The 22,549-nt window shown below is 40.8% G+C and overlaps 1 protein-coding gene and 1 long non-coding RNA gene across 5 annotated transcripts in view; both read right to left on the bottom strand.

Annotated features, from left to right (window-relative positions):
- Window positions 1–22,549, bottom strand: part of Lemd3 (LEM domain containing 3) — a 55,986-nt gene that overhangs the window by 21,733 nt on the left and 11,704 nt on the right. For 2 of the 3 annotated variants that reach the window (XR_001779544.2, NM_001081193.2), the window contains exons 2-4: window positions 7,075–7,112; window positions 4,154–4,220; window positions 2,061–2,128 (exon numbers count right to left, since the gene is read on the bottom strand). Coding sequence is in view for 1 of the 3 variants with exons in the window: in NM_001081193.2 (NP_001074662.2) it covers window positions 2,061–2,128; window positions 4,154–4,220; window positions 7,075–7,112 (173 nt within the window). In the remaining 2 variants the exon portion in view is untranslated. The remainder of the gene's footprint in view (window positions 1–2,060; window positions 2,129–4,153; window positions 4,221–7,074; window positions 7,113–22,549) is intronic. The other variant, XR_380414.4, reaches the window with a different exon arrangement.
- On the bottom strand, window positions 9,636–21,185 carry Gm50589. Of its 2 annotated transcripts, none has more exons than XR_001779657.2 (2): window positions 12,552–21,185; window positions 9,636–12,488 (listed from the first exon to the last, which is right to left on the bottom strand). It is a non-coding gene; the product is annotated as a predicted gene, 50589 (long non-coding RNA). The 2 variants fall into 2 exon arrangements; XR_001779658.2 differs by having other exon boundaries at window positions 12,531–21,185.

Below are 22,549 nucleotides of genomic sequence, written 5' to 3' on the forward strand. Positions count from 1 at the left end.
GCATTTTCTCAATTAGTGATCAAGGGGGAAAGGCCCCTTGTGGGTGGTGCCATCTCTGGGCTGGGAGTCTTAGTTCTATAAGAGAGCAGGCTGAGCAAGCCAGGGGAAGCAAGCCAGTAAAGAACATCCCTCCATGGCCTCTGCATCAGCTCTTGCTTCCTGACCTGCTTGAGTTCCAGTCCTGCATCCTTTGGTGATCAACAGCAGTATGGAAGTGTAAGCCAAATAAACCCTTTCCTCCCCAACTTGCTTCTTGGTCATGATGTTTGTGCAGGAATAGAAACCCTGACTAAGACAGATGGATTTAAATTACTTTTAAATATCAGATTAAAAAAGGATAAAGCTGAGGCTTTTTTAGACTTCAAATCTTATGAAAAAGGTGTAATAAATAAAAAGAAAAATACTATCAAATGTTATCATATGGCCTTGGAAGACATTAAATGAAGTAAGTCAGAGAATTATCAATGAGCATAGTTACATATCTAAATGTTACAAAACTGATATAGAAAAGAAAGCAGTGATTGACAGAATTTAAAAGAGAAAAATAGGTGGCTACTATGCAATGAGCATAGGGTTTCAGTCCTAAAATGAAAATGTCCTAGAGATTATTTATGTTAAATAATATGTATACAATTACCACATTGTACTATATGTACACTTAAAATATTAATAGGAAAAATCCTGTTCCCTTTTAAAGTCATGCTATTTGAAGGGGGTAGGAGAGATGACACACAATTACATCTGAACCCACAGAGCCGTCTAAAAGCTGGCTGGAACAGCATCTCGGTTTGCAAGCATTCGCATCTTTATGGGGCTACTTACATGGAACTGGATTGTCATGAATTCCATTTTTCCCTTTCACAAGAATGGAACTTTCCATCTTTCAGCTTATTTTCTTTCCTAGTTCCAGGATAACTTGTAACAGCTCAGAGAATCTCACCTGCAAGTCTTCTTAGCACCCTGAAAGAACTGAGCTGAGCAGGTCTGACTAAAAGCAAGTGCCTCACTTGCTTTCCTGAATGCTGCCCACCCATCTTAATTCTATCTCCATCTCCTCCTTAGAGTGCTGAGATTTGTGTTGAATCTTGTTTTAAGACAAGTCTCACTAACTTGTCCAGGCTGTCCTCAAAACTGGGTTGCAAGCACCTGCCCTGCTTCAGCCTACAAAGCAGCTTTGAGGACAGGCACAGGCATGTAGCACAGTGTTCTTCAGGCCCTTTGTCTTGTTTTGTTGTGTTTAAAGATTTATTTATATGAGTACACTGCTGCTGCCTTCAGACACACCAAAAGAGGGCATCAGATCTCATTACAGATGGTTGGGAGCCACGGTGTGGTTGCTGGGATTTGAACTCAGGTCCTCTGGAAGAGCAGTCAGTGTTCTTAACCGTTGAGCCATCTCTACAGCCCATCTTCAAGCCCTTTACACACTTATGTGCACTTTCTTATATACAGTATTCTAAAACAAAAATACTAACAATCTCATTGTCCTTTATTATATCTGCTTACATGGCACTAAATAGTTAAGACTTTTAATTTTATAAGCTTTATTATTTTAAAAAAATCCTGCGTATAAGTAACAAGAGACAAAATCTACACAATTCAATGAACTCCCTGTTAGAAGGTCCTTCGAGGCTTTAGAGCTTCCCGTTCACCACACTTCTGTGTCAAGTACCCGGCATACACTTATTCACCCCCAAAACAATCCAGGGCAAAAGCACAGCTAGGAAAGCAGTTAGCTTTCCATCCTTAAGGTATAAAAACACTCCAACCAGTTATAGCCATAATCTCAGAAAGAAAACCCCCTCGTATTCTCTCTTAACAGGAACCTAGCCAAACATATACAAGTAAGTAAACAGGTGTTCAAGTGGGTGGAGTGGCGTGGGAGAGAGAGGCTAACCTGAGAGAGGGAGGGCCTGGTGCAGGGAGCAGACTCTCGAGCAATGAAGAACAGAGACTGCCTTACACAGCACACAAAGTAACCCAGCGCTTAACACTGTTGACAGCACTAAGGACATGCACTTTAAGAACACGGCTATTAAAACTCTGATGTCACTGCTTACTTTTAAATATGCAGCTGCTTCTTGGACAGAAAGCATCCTTTGACTAGAACTGCCACATTCATGGTCTCCTGAAAAGATTAGCATATTAATTTGGAATAAGTACAATATTAAGCAGAAGAAATAGAACTTAAAGTATTTTACCAATTATACAATTATATATATAATTATAATCAATAAATATTGATGAACATTACTTATATTTTATAGAAACAATTCCAATATCTAGTGTAAACAAACAACTACCCTTCCATAAACCACTACTTTTAAATGAACTTTAGTCTATAGAACGTCTTCTTCTTGTGTTCTAAACTATAAGCCAATGTAGGCACATTAAAGGGGAGCATCCAGGAAATGCTCGCTACTAACTCACACATAGATTCCTAAAGCTAATAATCCAAAGCTTCAAATAGACTAATTACTATCGCATTGTATCTTACTGTCGTACTAAGCATGTCTACTTTCAGAGCATAACCATGCTCATCACAGACAGGAGTACATGTCCCTTAGAAATGTCGACCTGTGAAACTAAGATATAGCTGTTATAAAGGGGTGTGCTATAAAAGTTAGAGAAATAACGTTCTTTTTAAATATAACTGCAGAGAATTCAAAGCTTTTTTTCCCCAGACTACATGTGGTTATTACAGATATTTTTCCTCATACTGAACTTCAGTTCTAAGTTTTTGCTGCTTTATTACTTTCAAGTAGTTTAAAAATACCTGCAACATAAAAATAGAGTAACTAAAGTAAAACTCTGGCAACCCTTTCTGTAGTGAAAGTATATTGTTACTTATAGTTTACTCCGGAAGCCAGGCTGTAATGGGCATAATTAGATAAGGGGTATCTACTGGATAAATAAGTCTTCAAGCTTTATAAGGCTTCCCAGAGACTCAGATAGAACAGAAGTCAGCAAAACACAGGCAAGGCCCAAATGTGGTCTGTTGGTATTCATAGAGTCAAACTAGCCGATTAATATACTATTTATGGTTACTTTCATGCTATAATAGCAAAGTAAAACAGTAATGACAGAGGCAGTCTAGTCCACAAAACCTACAATATTAACTACAGGCATTGCATAGGAAAAAACTGGCCAATACCCACTCTGGGTGAGGAAAACTACATCTCTAAAAGCAACCCTTGCGTCCTGATCTGGTAAACCAGAGACTATGCTCATAAATTTGCTATTGAGAGCCATCCAGGATTAAGCTAGCTATAAAATACATTCGACGTAACTTCCAGGTACTAGAGCATACCAAATAAATGTCATGAGCTGTAGTATATGAATGAAGGCAAATCAGTGTGCAAGAGAAGCATTTGATGATGTACACAGAACTATACACAGTCATTAAGACTAAAAACTGGGCAAAACTACGGACTCAAAGATAAATATATCAGACAGAGGAAGTGAACATCAGGAAGGATCGTAAAGACTTCTGTTTAAGCAGGAGTCACACTACATCTGTCCCCTAGACTTCTGCCAAGGACCCCAGCTGCACACAGCAGTCTGCTTCTGCAAGCCCTGGAAAGCTCCATTTCTGTTTTCCCAATCACCTAGAGGGAGGGATCCAAAGTCACTTCTTTCAGATTATATGTAAAATGCTAATCCTCTGCATGAATTGGATAAATGCAAACTATTACTGTAAGTTGCAAATCTCAAACTTAGGAAGAACCCACTTAATAATTTCACTAAATTATTCATATTGCAGATGTGTTGATACCTGAGCACTGAAACAGGCTTAAGAGCAGAGCATGAAAAGAATCTAATTAAAAACAGAATCCTTTATTCCTTTAAGTAAAGAAATGACAACTACATAGTTACAGAAGACATTAATCACACTTATCCAATTCAATTGCTATTGAAGTCATCAGAATTTGTTACTATGTACACAATATATATAAATAACATCTAACATATATGGCAAGCAGAAAAATGGCCTGGATTATACCTGTATGAATTTTTTTCAAATCTCTAAAGAAAAATACTGTATAAATAAATATAAGCCTGTATTTAGGCAAGATTACCACTACTGACACAACACAACACACACTGGCTAATGTTAGAAATGTTTGGGAGACAATGAATGCTAAAATAATACCTGCAATCTGGGCCAATCGATCATGAAGTTTGTACAATGTGCTCATCAAAAGATTTTTTTCACTTTCCTAAAATTAAAAAAAAAATTATGAAATAATTTTTTTTAAAAGTATAGTTTTTAAAAAAGGAGGAAATCAAGCTAAAATGGTTAAAGCCATATAACGTGAAAGGCAGAGCCTATGGAAACAGTAGCTGCTCTACTTGAACACCGTTAACATAACTGAGTTATCACTGTAAGTACTTTACTTCCTGAGAACTAAGCTGACACAGGGAGCAGGAGAAGTGACTCAATGACTGAGAGCCAGAGTTCAAGTCCAGCACACCCCTGTCAGGCAGCTCACAACCTTCCCTAAGATTCACAGGATTTGATGCCTCTGGCCTCTGTGGGCACCAGCACTGATGTGTACACACCCACATACACACACATAGATACATAAATGGTTCTTACACACATACACCTCCTCTAACTATCAGAGCAGCCCCTCGAACCCCACACTATCATTCATACATGCTGTGTTCAACACAGACTATTCTTGTCTTTCTTCTAGCTAGCTTACATTTCATGGTTGAGAAACTATTTAATGTATGTACGGACATGGGATTGCACACACATGCGTACACTAGTACACCCTTTGTAGTCAGAGAACAATTAACAGGAATGGTTTCTCTCCTTTCACCATGTGTGTTCCAACTCGGATTGACATGTTTGCTGGCAAATGCCTTTAGCCACTGAGCCATCCATCCTCCAGCCCCTCATGGTTTGTTTTACTCTGACTCTATCACATAACTATAGGAATGTGTGTTGTTACTTTGACATACATCCTGTCCTAGGCTTTCAAGATGACCCTTGTGCATAATTATCATTAAAGTGAAGCATGCAATGAGGTTAAGGAGTAAAGAGTTAGCGTCTCAGAGCAAAGTGAAACACAACGAACAAGGTATTTCCTATTCTCAGGAGCACCGCCACAAAGCCCCATGCAGTGTCACACTGTGACTGCCCAATGCAGAGAGGGAGGGAGGTCAACAAAGCCATCTGTGTAACAGCAGGAGAGCTGGGCTGCATAGGAAGAAAAGAGACTCCATCATTCCAGGCAGAGGGAACTGCACAAGCAGAGGTAGAGGCATGAAAGCACTGGTTAGACTTCTTACACAGGCAGGAGTGAGCTGAAGGAAACATGGCTTAGAACTGACTGCCACAAAACCCTAGATATGAAGAAAAAGAGTTTGGCTTTATTCTGAAAATTTAAGAGAAAAGTAAGCCAGCCTTGTGCATGTCTGGAATATTGCTCTGACCAGAAGGTAAAGATGCTATGAAGAAAACATGGTGTGGTCTATATAATCTATCAACTAGTCTAAACAATGATATCCAAATTTAAGAACAACTACAACTAAGATAAACCTTTGTAGGTAATGACAAAGGCTGAGACATTATCACCCTGAGATAAAGCCATGATTATCAGGGAGTCTTCATGAGCACGGGATTTCTGAATGCATACGCTCATGGAGCAAGTTCAGGCATGGTTAGAAGCTGTAGAATGTGAGCCATACATATAAGTCTAAAGACATGAAGCTGCATCTACCCTTTTGTCCCCACACTCATGTCCAGGAAACAAGGACAACAAGCTTCCACACTATGAGAAACAAAGTTTTGTCAATGCAACCATGATCTGTGATGGAGGAAGAAGCCTTCAGATCCCCGCCTCATGCCCTCGCCTATGTCTCGATTGACACAGTATTCATCCCTCCAGCTGGCGCCTGTTTCCTTCCAAGCTTTGCCACATCACCCTTTCCCTGACCTCATCCCTAGGTTACTCTGAATCAAGGCAATCCTTATCTGCATACAAAGTTACAAACCCAAAGTGTGAAGCAGAGTGGCTTACACCTGTTAGCCCAGCACAAGGCGACTGAGACAGGAAAATAGCAAATCTAAGGCCAGGGTGGCCTATTTAACAAGATCATCTCATTCATAAATAAATAAACAAATAAACACACAAATAAAGGCTCTCTGCCTCAAAAATCAACAGATAAAAATTCAAACTCCAATAATCAAACACCAAAAAGTAAAACCTGGGCTGAAACCCGAGAGTCTTAAACTGAATCTGTGATTCTACAAATTACTAAAGAAAATCTACTTCCAAGGTTCCATGAGTCCACTGTACTAAGTCTCAACTATAACACTATCGCATTTTAAAGACTCCGTTGTCAAATTCACTGCAAATAAACGTCTTCACTACAGAATATACTGGAGAATTATTCCAAAGTCCCAGTCCTAACAATATGAAATAATTCCGTCTGACTACACTTTATTATATGCTCTTAATAAAACAAATAATGTTGATATAGATCTATATAATGGTCAGTTCCCACAATGAAAACTTAGCAGAGAGTTATGTAATATACTATTCATTTTAGCTTTAAATATCTAAATCTGAAGTGTTTATTCTATGGTAAGCAAAAAGTATTTTGATGTAAATAAAATTTTGGCTCAAGTTATTATATCAATCATCCTTTGAAAAAGAATCTTTTAAAAGCCTTGGGTTTTTTTTGTTGTTGTTGTTGTTTTGTTTTGTTTTGTTTTGTTTTTTTTTTTTTTGCTTTCCTGATCCTTCTTCACACCAACAGAACAAAGATCCAAAAAGAAACAAAATGAAAAAACAAAAGCCTGCAAAGGCCTTAGACAACACAGGTACTTTTAGGTAGGAGAGCCAGATCAAGGCATGGCAGGGCCACTCATATGTGATGGGGCACTTGTCTTTACATAAAAGTAGCAAACATTCTATTGTCAGGAGCAGCTCTACATCAGACATAATGACCAAACTACTAGGGCCTTAAAGTTACTTTCCTTAGTTTACAGTCACTCTAGTATTTTCATCAGTTAAAACATGACATCATACATTATAAGCATTATGATCTTTTACTTACTTGTATTTTTCCAAATGTTTCATCAAAGGGGTTTTTTACTATCAAGGAAAAGAAAGAAAAAAGAACTATTAGCATCACTCCAGCACGTCAATCCTAAACAAGTACCCTGAGAAGCCAGCACATGCAATTCCACCAATGCACATACACAAACCAATGTAAACAAACGAGGTAAGAAGCCGGGAAGGAAGGAAGGCCAACTATGCTAGACAGTCTCACTTTAAATTCATGGTTTTCGCCATCACAACTGAAAGCCAGGGTTATACAAGGAATTGATTCAAGTCTCTGCACCAGTCCTAAGTAATACCTCCTTAAACTAATGCCTCGCTCACTGTCCGCTAGTTTTTCTATAAAGGAGGAATACCAATGGCACATACCTTGTCCATCCCGTAAGGACTACATGAGACAACCCTATAAAATGTCTGGCACAACAGCAGCTAGCTAGCACTCACTATGCTCTCAGTAAATACTACCCACTTTATTATCACTAAATAGATCACGTTTCTACATGGCTTGTTGCTTTAAAACTAAATAGTTCTTTCAGCATTCAAACTTCTAGTAGCTACCAAAAAAGAAAACAAACAAAAACCTGACTCTCTGCTAACATCTAGAAAAATGGCAAGGAAAAAAAGAATAAACAGATCAAAGTAGCTAACAATTAGATTTTAGTATTTGACAATCAAATATTATAAAGGGAATTTACAGTATTTTCCATGTAATCTTTCTCTACCTAAAATCTCCAAAATATGAATGTGATGCCAGATTATAATTAAATATATAACATGTCTCACAATTACTCAGACCCCCCACACACACGCACACACAAGTTCACAGACACTTGAAACCTCTCTTACTCCTTTCACACAGAGCGTATACTATACAAGCATGGCACAGGGAAGCCCACCGCTCTGCTCTCGTAGGCAGCTCACACCGACCACATTTCCTTTCTGAGAGCTTTTCTATTTTTATTTGAGAAAACAGGACGTTCCATAGGAACCAGGAACTGCCTGATTCTAAGAGAGTTCATGCACAAGACCATTCTGACAAGGTACAATTAAAAAGCAATGGAAAAAAGCATACATCCTGTTATCAGATTTTTCAAATGGCCATTGAGATAACCTTTCTGTATAAAAAGGTATCAATGCTGGGAAAGAAATATTTTTAAAAAGTAGAAAATCAGAAGTTCTCAAAATAGAGCAGAAAATTGAGTTAAAAGAATCAAAGCACATGGATTGCAAAGTGCTTTTAATAGCACTGATTTTTAATGTGAAATCTGAGCACTCTGAAATAAAGCTATACAAACTCGAGCGTGTCTGTGTCTGTGACAGCAGAATGTATGTAAATCAGCCTGCAGACTCCTCTGCGAGCTGCTCACAACAGGCACCAGTGCAAAGCACACCTGGATGGATGGAGACAAGTAGAGTTCGTGTTGGACAAGTCAAGCCACATGTATGTCTATTTTGCTCTGTGTTGCAAAGGTAATAGTGTTAATTCTAACAGAAGCTGGGGGAGGTTGTCAGAAGGACTAGGAAGGCAGAAGGAGAAACACAGAAAAAGTCATGTTGAAAGCTACTAATGCCTTTTATATTCCAGATTTGCGATTCAAGACTGAGAAAACGGAGAGCTGACATATCTAAAGAGCCAGGGGATTCGTTCTGCCCTTCAGTTAATATTTTCCCCTCAAATGCCAACAAATGACACATAATAAATTGAATTAAGAATGGTAAGAATAAAATAGAGCCTTTTAGGAGGCAACTCTTTGTAAGCGTAGCAAGTCTTAAACAGTAAGTATGTCAGCCCTCACTCAGATTTATGAAGAGGCACGCTCACACATCTTCCTTTCCTCAAATCACTTTAGTATTTTTAAAACACCAATATACTTAATTGAAGCTGTCTGGTCTTCACTGACAAAAAGAAGCATTTTATGTTTAAAACCCCACAGAGATTCTCGTCAGTGGTGACCAACCTGAAGAAATGTGGCAACTGCAGAGAGGACCCATGTCTCAAGAGCATCTGACAGCCGAACTCTCTCTCTCTCTCTCTCTCTCTCTCTCTCTCTCTCTCTCCCTCCTTCCTTCCTTCTCTCTCTCTCTCTCTCTCTCTCTCTCTCTCTCTCTCTCTCTCTCTCTTTCTTTTTTTCTTAGTTGGTCTCTTCTTTCAGAAGACCTGAGGGAGCTACAGTCCTCACTCTTACCCCCTGCAGCAATGCCAGGCATTCGCAGAGTGGTTCCCATCCCCTAAAGGCCCAGGCAGCTGCGGCTCCCTCCACACTGCTGTCTTCTCCCTATGCTTCTCTGGGGCTCACACCACGGCCTTTTCTCGGATTCTCCCAGTTCAGCCACTTCCTCTTCTATAACCGTGGACCTCTCCGGGTCATTTCAAGTTTCAGATACCAAACTCTTCTTGTGTAGAGCCTTAGTACTTTGACTTATCTTTCCTTTAAACTACATTAATGACTATAAATCAAATTCCTAAAATGTGTAATTTGATCTTCAAAATCTCCCAGTGGTTTCCTAAATTTTAGCTTATAAATTTAAGATGGTACATTTTTTATTTTCCTTCTCTAAACTTCCGTTACCAATTTCAAAAATATAATTAGTTTTGTCAAAGCTTTCAACAAATATAAACTTTTTCTAGTTTTTAACCTGAACATTTACCAACCATTATGTTTTCCTAAGCACATATTTACTATGAACAGGTTATAAGTCAGGATACTATAAAGTATGTGCTACTCTTAAGCAAATACACTGATGGCTGAAAGGACTCCATGGGGCCACAGTGCCAGGGAAGAGACTGGGTGCTGCACGCTGGGCAACGCGAGTCTGGGCACCGAGTGACTACACGTGTTTGCCCTCGTTTACTTTCTATAGCTGTGATAAGAGACTGACCACAGCAGCCTGGGGAGGCTTTACTGGCTTACAGGTTCTGTCTGTCCATCCTTTAGCCCCAGGCTGTGGAGGCAGGACCTGAAGCAGAGATCATGAAGGACTCCTGCTCACAGGCTTACTCAAACTACATCTCCTATACACAGCCCAACCCCACTCCTCAGGGCACCGTTCTAGTGGGCGATCAAGAAACTGGCCCAGCAGACATGCCCACAGGACACTCTTATAGAGGCAACTCTTCCCTGAGAGTCCTTCTCCCCAACTCTGTCTAGGTTTGTGATGTCACACTGACAGCTGGAGGAACCCAAGACCCCTGCCCTCCTGGCACTTATCTTCTACAGAGATTCAAAGAAACAATAAACAAGTTAATGCTAAAAATCCATACATGCCAGATAGGCCTCAGTATTTCAGATGGAAACAATAGGGCTTGATTGTGAAAGAAGCTATTTTTAGTAAGATAATCAGAGAAACCCCTCCCCGCCAATAGCATTTCAATAGACTCCTGGAAGAACATGCCATATGACTCTCTAAAATGTGAAGGTTAGTCACAGAAAGACCAGCCAAGAACACAAAGGCTGGAAGGTAGTTACATGTTTGGTGTGTCAGTCCTGGAATGAAGTAAGCCAGTGCAGTTAGAATACCCTACAGTGGAACAGACAGCAAGCAGTAAGCGACTGAGACTGTAAGATCAATTAAGGAAGTCGGCAAGTGGGATCTTAAACATGTTTTTCATATTTTACTCCAAGGTAGAAACCTGAGAAAACTAGAAGCGTTAGTTATCCACTTCACATTTTTAAAGAACAGCACTTGTAATAAGGAGAAAGTCTAAGAGCCCTAAGCATTTAGTGACTAAGTATCTACTTACAAGACCAGACAAATCGGCAGTTGTATATCTATCGAATGCTTCTCTCAATCAGTGTCACAGGATGCACTCATATCTTTCTATTCTATGCATCTTGAACTAAAGTAAATCACAGTACACAGAAATGTATTTCTCCCAGGAAAATTCTAGACATTTGCTTCTCCTGGTAATTGTCATTCTCTATGTTCTCTGCTTTCTTTCCGCTCTGAGAGTCAAGTCTGCAGCTACAAGCACAAAGGATGTGGAAGTTCTGTAGCTCACGACGACTCTCCTCGTCTCTGACCCTGAGTAGTCTTAGTACCTTCACAACCAGACAGTCTGATGTAACTAGGAGGTGTTTCTTTCTTTCCCTCAACACCTGGAGAAGTGTGGTGCTAAAGACATAAAGAACAGACAGGCTGAAGGCTCGTCTCTCTGATATCAGAGAGGTCCAATCTCCTGACCACTGTGCAGCCCTTTCAAGGGACAGCAATTGCTGCAGCACTCCTGTACTGGGAGCTAGCTTGTTGACACACATTTTAAAGTGCCTCAATTAATACAACACCACTATTTTAGAGAATATATTACTACATTTTGTTCTGAGTGAGACATTGACCCATAAAAAGTTAAGTTACCTCCTTGATATAAATGTGCATAAATTTTGTTAATGGAATTCCCAACAAAATTAAAATCTATTTATGTCTGACTCCAAAGGCTATATACTTTCTCATTATAAAAACCATAAAAACTAAGGTATTTTCTATTTCTTAAAAACCAAAGAGCATTTTTCCCTTGCACTTTCAGACGTTGAGTAACTAAGCTTTAACACCTTATAATAGAACACATCAAAACCAACAGATAAATGGCTAGAAGACTGCTGCTGGAGATACACTGTAGGTTCTTAGGTAAGGAGAACCTCTCAAAACCAGTTCTCAACTACACACAAGGAGATAGATGCATGAGTAGTGTGGCTCGGGACTATCCTGCTCAGCTCAAAAGCACCAGCTCTCAAGACTGCTTTTCTGAGTTCCTAGAACCTATAACTCCTCAGTTTAGTGCTGTGACGACCACGTAGCTTTATCTTGCAAAGCAACACATTCGCAAACAAGTATCAGCTCTAGGCCTCTTGTCCGCTTAGTTACAGGAGTTAAGAATAAAGATAAGCCCTCCTCTCGGTTCATTTTACAGGTCAAACTCTCCCTCTAGACGGGGGCTTTCAAGAGCAGCCTTTTTCAGTTCTAAAGCTCTGTGAACTAGCCCGGGCATGGCAGTGCCCACCTTTAATCCTAGCACTCAGGAGGCAGACAAAGGGGGCTCTGAGTTTGAAGCTAGCCAGGGCTACATGGAGAAACCCTGTCTTGAAAAGCCAAAAGAAAACACACACACACACACACACACGACAAAACCCACACCACTCTATGACCTTAAACTAGGTCCTAAGAAAAATTCAAGTCATCTAAGCAGTAAAATGCAACTATGTAAATTACCAAATATATATATATATACACACATACACACACACGCACACACACACACACACACACACATATACATATATACACTCAAATGTGCAAATCCACCTCTAACATTAGTGGATTAAACAGCCTGATTCTACGGAAGAGGAGGGAGCGGGAGGAGGGAATGTCTCCAACAGCTGAGGAGCACTGCACCTGTGTGGAGGAACACTGCACCTGTGTGGAGGAGCACTGCACCTGTGTGGAGGAGCACTGCACCTGTGTGGAGGAGCACTGCACCTGTGTGGAGGAGCACTGCACCTGTGTGGAGGAGCACTGCACCTGTGTGGCAAGTGCTTCTGAGTCTCACCATCAGCTGATCAGCTGATCTAAATATGGACAATGAGCAAGGCAGGACATTCTTTTGTAACAGCAATTGCCCACTTGTTTCCTGAAATTTTGACAATTATTCCTGGCCTTATTAAATATATGCTCATTCCATAACAAAGGCTCTTGATGTATACTTAGAAAATTCCTTATAGTCTATTCCTGTAAGGTCTGGGTTCAGAGGAACACTTCTACCATCTTTACCTAAGACATGAATGATCCTTTAGCCATAAGCCATTACCAACCTGGAAATACAAATCTAAAATAGTTGATTCATGAAAGAAAGGGAAGGGGGAGACCCATTCTCCAGCTCACATATCCTAGTCTACAGGACGTCTAGTTTTTCATTTGTCTGTTTTAAGAAGAAATAACCCCATATGACTTCCAAATAAAGTATTTGTTGAAAAATCAGTTTATATAATGAGTTTATAAAAATAAAGAGGACTTTAAGTATGGGTATCAAATACTAACAATACAGAGAAAGCAGAAAAAAAATGTATTTGAGGATTTAAAAAGTCAAAATTCAGAATCAGACAGACCAATCACTTTCTTTTAGTGTGGTTAGCTCCTGTTATTTCTACATGACAGACTCCTTCCTGAGCATGGCAGCACACACCCAACATGCAGGAGCCAGAGTCAGGCTAACAAGTTCAGAGTGTGTTCCAGCCACATAGGGAAACTATGCCTAGAGGAATTTTTCTCTTTTTAAAAGAAATAGCACATAAAAATGGAATCAGACTATAGTTGAAATTGCTTATCTTTATCAAGTTCTTTTAATTATTATTTATTTAATGTATATGGGTATACTATCACTACCTTCAATATATCAGAAGTCATGAGATCCAATTACAGATAGTGAGTGATAAGCCACTATGTGGTTGCTGGGAACTGAAAACTCAGGACCTCTGGAAGAGCAGCGGGTGCTCTTAACTGCTGAGCCATCTCTCCAGCCCCATCCTTATACCAAGTTTTAACTTTACATTATGGTTGTGCTCAGGTCTGGGATCTCTATTACAAAAACTAATTTAAGAAAAAAAAAAAAAAGAATGACAAGTAAAGAAAGCAAAGCAAACACCGACTATATAAACAGGACTCTGTATACTATAGAAACAGGAGGACCATATCGACTCTATAAGCAGTAGGACGAAGTAATGAGTATGAGTACTGACAATACAATTTTCTCAACTTTGAAATTTTTTATATATTATAGGGGAATATAAATACAAAAAATATTTTACTTTAAAATATATTTTACAAACCAAAACAAAATATATTGATGGGTGATATTAAATACTATCAAAAATCTGCTTTCAGGGCCAGGCAGTGGTGACTCACGCCTTTAATCCTAGCACTTCAGAGGCAGAGGCAGGCGGATTTCTGAGTTCAAGGCCAACCTGGTCTACAGAGTGAGTTCCTGGACAGCCAAGGTTACACAGAGAAACCCTGTCTCAAAAAACAACAAAACAAAACAAAACAAAACAAAACAAAACTGCTTTTAGTCTGAGCTACGAGAAATTGTGATTATTACTTTGTTAAACAATCAAACAAATTAACTCTTCTTCCAGCCATAACAGAAACAATGTCACAGGGCAACCTGTTAGCCATAAAACTGGAGATATCAGTAGTCACTTGTTAGTGAGGTCTAATGGCCCAGTTCTAAGTTCCAACCACTCAGAAAGCTGAGGCAAAATGATTAAGTTCACGGCCTGCCTTAGTGAGCTCAAAGTCAGCTTGGACAGCTTACTGAGACCTTAAGCTAAACAGCCAGACCCAATGAATGAGTGAGTGAGTGAGTGAGTGAGTGAGTGAGTGAGTGAGTGAGTGAGTGAGTTCATACTTTCTCAGGAAAGTAGAAATTGGGAGAATTTCTGTCCAATGGAAATGACTTGCATGAAATGTTTAAAGTCCTTTAGAGAGAAGAAAAATGACTCAGGAAAGAAACTTGGAACTAGATAAAGAAATGAAGCACATCAGAAGAGGAATGTGAAAATAAAACCCAACTCATTTTTCTTACTATTAACTAAATCTATTAAGAAACTTAATAATTAATAACTACCAAAACCAGAAAACACCAGGCCCAGGTGAGTTTATTGGTAAATTTTACTAAAAATTTGAAGAATTTAACTGTCTACACTATCCTCCAGAAGATCGAAGGATAACTTATCCTTTCAGACCAGCATTACCCTTAATATCAAAGCCAAACAAACTATTAAAAGAATCATACATCATCGGCTGCAATGAACTCAGGTATAAAATCATCTATAGAACAACAACTCAAATCTAACAATGCAGAAAGAAAAACATAACCAAATGTTATTTAGCCCATGTATACTTGGCTGCCTTTATTATTCAAAAGTCAACTAACAGTCCACCAAAAAGGCCAAAGAAAAACCATTAAATGAAATTTCATTCCCATTACTAATTCTAAAAATGCTCAATAAACAAGGACAGATGGAAACTACCTCAATTCTGTAACAAGACCGCCAAAAAACCTGACAATAGGTTTTGACACCAACAAAGCTCTATTCATTTACAACAGCTAGAAAACCGAACCAGCCTCCATGTCCAGCAACTAATGACTGGATAATGCAACACTGGTACACATACATAAGGGGAAAATATGTATACTCAGGCTATAAAGAAAAATGAAATAAAACTTGAAGGCAAATGAATGGAACTGGAAAATACTGTACGGAGTGAGGTAATCTAGCCAGGCCCAGAACGTCAAATACCGCCACATGGTTTCTCTCAACTGCAGATCATAGCTTGGAATTTTCAGATTTAACTTGGGGCATAGTGGATGCAGGCAAAAGGCCTTGGAAGCAGGAATGGTGAGCACAGGTGACATGTAATTTGGTGTTGCAAGTTTTAACAGGAATGGTGAAAGGTGAAAATGGGATACAGGGGAGAAGTTAGCAAAAACTAAGGAAGCTCACTACTGTATAATTAAAAACAAAACCAAAAAACTTTAAAAAAGACAGAACAGATACATCCATGGGTGGATAATGCCAACCCCAAAGCTCTGGGTTTTGAGTGAAAATCTTAGTACCAGGTAGTGGGCAGCTCCTGGTGTTGTTGGCTAGCAAAGCCACAGAGACCCTCAAAACTACCCAGGTTATGGCTGCTTCCCTCTGCTGCCCCAAAGAGTGGAATGATAAGACCCCCCTGCTAAAGCCACTACACACCTTGGTTGCAGTGATAGACGAGCCAGGCCAGAACAGAGTGGAAAGCTTCCTTCCCCCTGCAGGCTGGTCTTCACAGTGCCTCAAACTGCTATGCAGACAGATGGGAGGAAAAAACTTAAAACAATGATCACTATTAGTTTTGCACCACACACACACATTACCGACTTACAGGCTCGGGTGTTTCCTGGTGCAAAAGCAGCATGGCTGCTACAGAAACCACCAATTGACTTGGTTTGAACTGAGGTCCACTTGCAGGAGGAAGAAAGGCTCTGTCTATTACTATAAATTTGGACAAAATTCCACGATCAGGGAGGTAATGAACCAACTACTCTTATTTTATTAAATGGATATGACATACCTCAAGCTTGGCAGTGACTCTTTACGGTGAGGGCAGCTAATTGGGAGAACCATAGCTGATCAAGGTGCTGAGAACAAGAATGTGCTGACAGCTTAGCCTGGGTCAGGGAGCACCCAAGAAGGGGTGGAAAGAACTGAAGAGCTGGATGACTGCAGAGAAATGCCATGAAAAACTGTCTCAGAGACCAACATGGCCAGAGCTCTCATGAACTCACAATAACTGCAGCTGCCTGCAAAGGGCCAGAACAAGACTGGGAATAAACATCCAGCTATCTATCAAGGGGGGGGGGGGAGGCGCACGGGGCCCCATCCTGACCAGGGGAGCTGAGGCAGTTGAGGGCCACTAGAAAGGAGAAAGTCACTGCCTTTGATGATGTAGCTACTGCCAAGTTAGTTACTCATGCTCCAAGGGATAGCCTTACAACTATGTCTACAACTGTCTGGAATCCCCAAGCATAAACGAGACATTCTTTAACACGCCGCCTGCCCCAGTGCTCAAGGAGCAGAAAGACGGCTAGGATCCTGAAGTCAGGGAGCACTGCCGCTAACAGTATGATCCAGACACGGCAGGGCCACTAGACTGCAGAGCGCACAGCGGCTGTGGCTGTGTGTATCGACACGCACAATCACAGCAGCCAGCACGGCAGGCAGCACAGACCAGGTGAGTGGTGTTGGTGTGCTCACAGTCCCACCAGAGCTGAAGAACCACAGGCTGCTAGGGAAGGAGTCAGTTTTCTTCCAGGGTGTGCCCTGTAGGTGCAACAGTAGATGGCCCTATACCCATGAGCATGTGAGCAGTACTAACTGGACTCACCAGAAGTGGCGAAAGGAAACTGGGAGAGAAAACAAAGGACTGGAAGATAGACATGAAATTGGAATCGGAGACAGGACTAGAGTGAATGTGATCAAGACCCATCCTCTGCACGGATAAGATTCTCAAAGGATAAACAAAAACACACTCACTAAGTCAACTGCCCTCTTATACACCAACCATGTAAGGAACAAACGTAAAGGAACAAGGGACATATAAAAGTAAAAAGAAGGCACTCAGGAGGCAGAAGGATTTCTGAGTTCGAGGCCAGCCTGATCTACAGAGTGAGTTCCAGGACAGCCAGCGCTATACAGAGAAATCCTGTCTCGAAAAACCAAAACCAAAACCAAAACCAAAACCAAAACCAAAACCAAAACCAAAACCAAAACCAAACCAAACCAAAATTAAAATACCCTGGGATAATTACCTGCACTCTGATCTTGGATCTGCCATATACACACCATAGTTTCTTAATTTTGCAAAGATTCAGTTTCCTTATCCAGAGAACAGGAGAGATGGTAGTCTAGAGCTGCTGGGGATTGTTGTACCTCACCTTTTGATAACTAAATTTGTCCTCAACAACTTCATCCACACAACACACTGATCACTCTAGGCTCCACCCTCTCCTCACCTGCCCACTCCTGTCAATCCTCCCCACCGGCTCCCTTCCAGCCTTTGTTTTGTGACCCACCAAGCTTAACCAGGTGGTCTCTGAGCATCCGGGTGGGCTCACCTGTGCACGCATCTGAAGATGAGGACTTCCCTTCTCCAGAAGCATTCAGCAGGGAAGAGTGGGCCCTGATCTTCCACCATCTGTGACTCTTTCCAGGCCCGCTCTTGGGTATGTCCAATGAAAGCAACGGGCTGCTGGGATTCATGACTGCTATGACCTCCTCCCGCATGCACAGAAGAGAGCACTCTGCAGCCTTCTCTCTCTCCTCTTAGTCTTTCTATCCGATTTCCCATGATATTCCCTAAGCCTTCTAGGGGATAGTAAAAGTGATCTGGTTAAAGCTCAACATGCACTGTTTTGAACAGCCAAGAATCTCTGCATCCAACACTTACTGGCTGTCCTGGAGCTCAATCTGGAGACCAGGCTGGCCTTGAATTCAAGAGGTTCACCTGTCTCTCTGCCTCCTGAGTGCTGGGATTAAAGATGTGCATCACCACTGCCTGGCTAAACTCTGTTGCTTAAAACCATCCTTACACCTGAAGAAACTTGGATAAACAACACCCTCCCAAATTCCACCGCGGCACAATGAAGCATGCAGCTCTGAAAATCCCTTTAAAACTGAAGATAGTTTGTGTCACAGAAATGATCTTAACTTTACAAGTTTTCATTTACCAGGTGTATCCTTTCTTCCTTAAGAACCAGAATTACCATTCATAAATTGGAAACAGGGGCCAAAGAAGCCTCATGACACATTGGTAGGGTTAACTGTGTAAGAACAAATATAAAACAAACTATTTACTTATATTCTTCCAATATCTGTTCTGGCTAGAAGACTTATTAGAATTTCTCTTTTTTTAAAGATTTATTTATGTATATGAGTACATATTGTAGTTGTACAGATTGTTCTGAGCCTTCATCTGGTTGTTGGGAATTGAATTTAGGACCTCTGCTCGCTCTGGTCCACCCTGCTTCCCTCAGTCCCTGTAGCTGTCTTCAGACAGCACCAGAAGAGGGTGTCAGATCTCATTACAGATGGTTGTGAGCCACTATGTGGTTGCTGGGATTTGAACTCGGGACCTTTGGAAGAGCAGTCAATGAGTGCTCTTAACCACTGAGCCATCTTGCCAGCCCAAATTCAGATGTTTTAAAAATAGATTATAGTAGGATATATATAGTTTGATGGAACTAAAACGGAACATATTACTTAAAATAGAAAAATTCTGGGCTGGTGGCTCACAACCATCCGTAACGAAATCTGATGCCCTCTTCTGGAGTGTCTGAGGACAGCTACAATGTTCTTACATATAATAAATAAATCTTTAAAAAAAAATCTGAATTCAAGTGGCATGCTCACATATTTTTATTTATTTTCTTCTAGTATTCATGACTAGGCAGTGATGAAAGCCGGTGTCCCTTATTTAAATCTCTAGAAACTAACAAAAGATTAAACACCTTTAAGAAAGATGTGGGGATATGCAGAGAGAGAGAGAGAGAGAGAGGGGGAGAGAGAGAGAGAGAGAGGGGGAGAGAGAGAGAGAGGGAGGGAGGGAGGGAGGGAGGGAGAGAGAGGGGGGGGAGAGAGAGAGAGAGAGAGAGAGAGAGAGAGAGAGAGAGAGAGAGAGATGGCTCAGCAGTTGAGAGCACTAGTTGGTCTTGCAGACAACCTAGGTTTAGTTCTCAGCACTCACACAGTGGCTCCTAAACATGTGTAAGGGATCTGATGACTCTCTGGCCTTCCTGGGCACCAGGCATGCATGTGGTACACATATACACACGCAGGCAAACACTCATGCACAAACAAGAAGGAAAAGGAGGAAGAATGAAAACGAAGCAAAGCAAAGCAAGCAAGCTGTGGTCTTATAGGCTACAAGAATACAGTTGCCGACCCCCCACCCTATCCCACCCCACCCCCGTTTTGTCTGGCCTGCTGGAGACTGACCAAACAAGCGCCCTGATGGTAAACTGTAGTTCCAGCCATGGTAAAGGGGCACTGCAAGTTTAAAGATGCGTATCCACATCACCCGTGACTCTGATCAGTTCAAAACGGAGAGCTGCCTGTTCTCCCTCTTTGAACAAAGAAGGTTGCTGTGGTGAGTAAAGTCTTTACAAACAGGAATCTAATTCGAGGAATTATTCAACTTAAATTGGAGATGCTGTTAAGTATAAATCTACTATATAACATACAATAAACTGATATAAAATGTGTATAACTCAAACATGTTGAGTAAGGGCTCCCCAGAAATCTCAAACGCTGACAAAGTTAAAACAAAACAAAACAAAACAAAACTTTGCCTGATAGACACAAGCTTTACTCCTCCCTGTTTCTCTTCCCAACAGGAGCTGACCTTCCCTTCCCCCTCTCACTACAGCCAACTGCCAGACAGAACACCTCTCATTCAAGAGCAATAGAAAGCAGTTTAAATTGGAAGTGGGAAAGCAAGACTATGAGAGCAGCTGCCAGGACTACTGTCATTACAAGCTAAGAGGTGTGTGGTGCCTTAAAATAAGAAGCAAGAGTCAAGGACCCACCGGCCTGTCCTATCTCTGCGTGGCTATATTCAAAACACTGTCATGTAGCAAACAGAAGGGTTTCAATCAAAAGAGTTGTAAATCCATTCTTGTAGAGAATACCTGCTTATCTTACTATTTGTATCTGTAAATTGATAGCAAAACTTTTATCATATTATTAGAAATATTAACTGAATTATATAGGACATAATGCACAGCACAGTGTAATCCCAGGATGAGCCGTCAGATCTAATTAAACCAATACTGCAGAGCAGCCTAGGGCTAAGCTGTCCCAGTAAGGACTAGCCACATGTGTCTACTGAGCTTGGAAAGATCGCTAGTCTGTTGATTTATTCTATGTATAAGACATCCTGAGTTTTGAATACTTAGTACACACACACACAAAGCACATAAAATAATTCATTAGGAATTTCTACACTAGTTATTCAAACTCATATTCTGCCTAAACTAAGTTAATTGTTAGTATTCAGTCTACCCATGTCTTTATATGCTTTAATGTGGCTACTTGAAAATTTTAGCTAAATATATGTACTATATTTCTGCTGAATGATTCTAGTAAAGAAAAATCACAGCATTGATGTTTCAAATTCAAAATGGAATAAAACTGTCATTATATGTTTCACAAAAATTATCCAAGAGACTGGAGGTCTTATTGCACTTTAAATTCCTTCTAATATGACAGACTGATTTTAATATCCTGCTTATTAAATCCATTTTATACCTTCTAGTTTCTTGACTGCACCCATTTAATTGACTGGAATAAAATACTTCATCTTCCCACTATGGTAGAGGAATACTCAACCTACTTTCTAAGTTCTCTGAAGAGCTTTTACCAAGCCAAGCAGGTATTGCTCCTCAGCTAGTATCAACAGCACAGGGAGAGTAGTAACTACTCTCATAAAAATTGGTGTTCACGGGCCGAAGAGATAGCCCAGTGGTTAACCCCTTTTGTCTTTTAAACTGTGGAGAAACCAAAGCCTTAAGAAAGAAAATGAGAGCCGGGCGTGGTGGCTCACGCCTTTAATCCCAGCACTCGGGAGGCAGAGGCAGGAGGCAGAGGCAGGAGGATTTCTGAGTTTGAGGCCAGCCTGGTCTACAAGACCCAACTGCGGCATGTCTATGAGGGTCTTTCCAAGAAGGAATAAACTGGAGGAGGATCCTCTCCCAGATACAGTGCTGCCTTGTCTCCCTGCCTTGCTCATTGCTGATGACTGCATCAGTCTTGCTGCTGCAGCTGCAGCTGCTGCTGCGGGAACTCAGCAACTCAGGCGTTCCAACCCACACTACCCACCACGGTCAGGTATGGTCCAGGCCTTCAGAGCCAGACTGAGACTGCTGAGAGCTGAGAGCTTCGTGGACTGCGGCTGCAGGATGCTCAGCCTTTCTAGAATGCAAACAGCTATTGCTGGCTACCAGTCACTATCATGTGAGCCTAATAATTCCTTTTCATTATACATCATTCTCTTATTTCTGTTCCTCTAAAAACAAACCTCTTAAGTAAAACCCACCTTCATGCTTAACTGTATTTTCTGCCTCAAATCCAGTACTACATTTGCATTATGTATTCTAACTCTGAGTTACCAATCTACCTTCTTGACATCAGCACCATTAAATTCTAGCTTCTGGTTGTGTTTTAGGATATAACATAATAATATAGCAACAAAAATAAAAGATTCTTCTTCAGTGCAGGAAATCAGGAAGATGCTAATGAATGATATGGAACAATGACAGCTGCCCCTTTCTACTCAGACAAGGTAGGAGACAAGCTTCAAGTACTGCTACGGACTGTGAATCTCACATAGTTCTACTACTCGCTAACATTAGGAAGGCCTGCCACTGAGCTGGACAAGTGGCTCTTAGAGTATACTATTATAGTTGAGGGATTCTAGATCACAGAATGAGAAGTATAGTTTAGATCATTTCAATTTCTTCAAATCATTTATGTAAAATTCCCTATAAAACTCAATGGCTGGACATAAGGAGTACTTACGATGCTTTTACTTGAACAGCTATAGAAACTAAGGCTCAAGGGTTCTAAGTACATCCCCACCCAAACACAGCAGCAGCTAAGCATCAGAAGGACTGCCACCTGGCAGGCAGGCAGGCAGGCAGGCAGGCAGCAGGCAGGCAGGCAGCAGGCAGGCAGGCAGGCAGGCAGCAGTGTCTTACAGCACACTGGAGCTGGATCACATAGCTAGCACTCAGCTGAGGACCTTGACCAAGATACTTTTTCTTCCACACTTCAGTTTCTCACAGGGATAGTAGTAACTACTCTCATAAAAATTGGTGTTCAAGGGCCGAAGAGATAGCCCAGTGGTTAACCCCTTTTGTCTTTTAAACTGTGGAGAAACCAAAG

Source organism: Mus musculus, chromosome 10, assembly GCF_000001635.26.
Source record: "Mus musculus strain C57BL/6J chromosome 10, GRCm38.p6 C57BL/6J".
Lineage (NCBI taxonomy): Eukaryota > Metazoa > Chordata > Mammalia > Rodentia > Muridae > Mus > Mus musculus.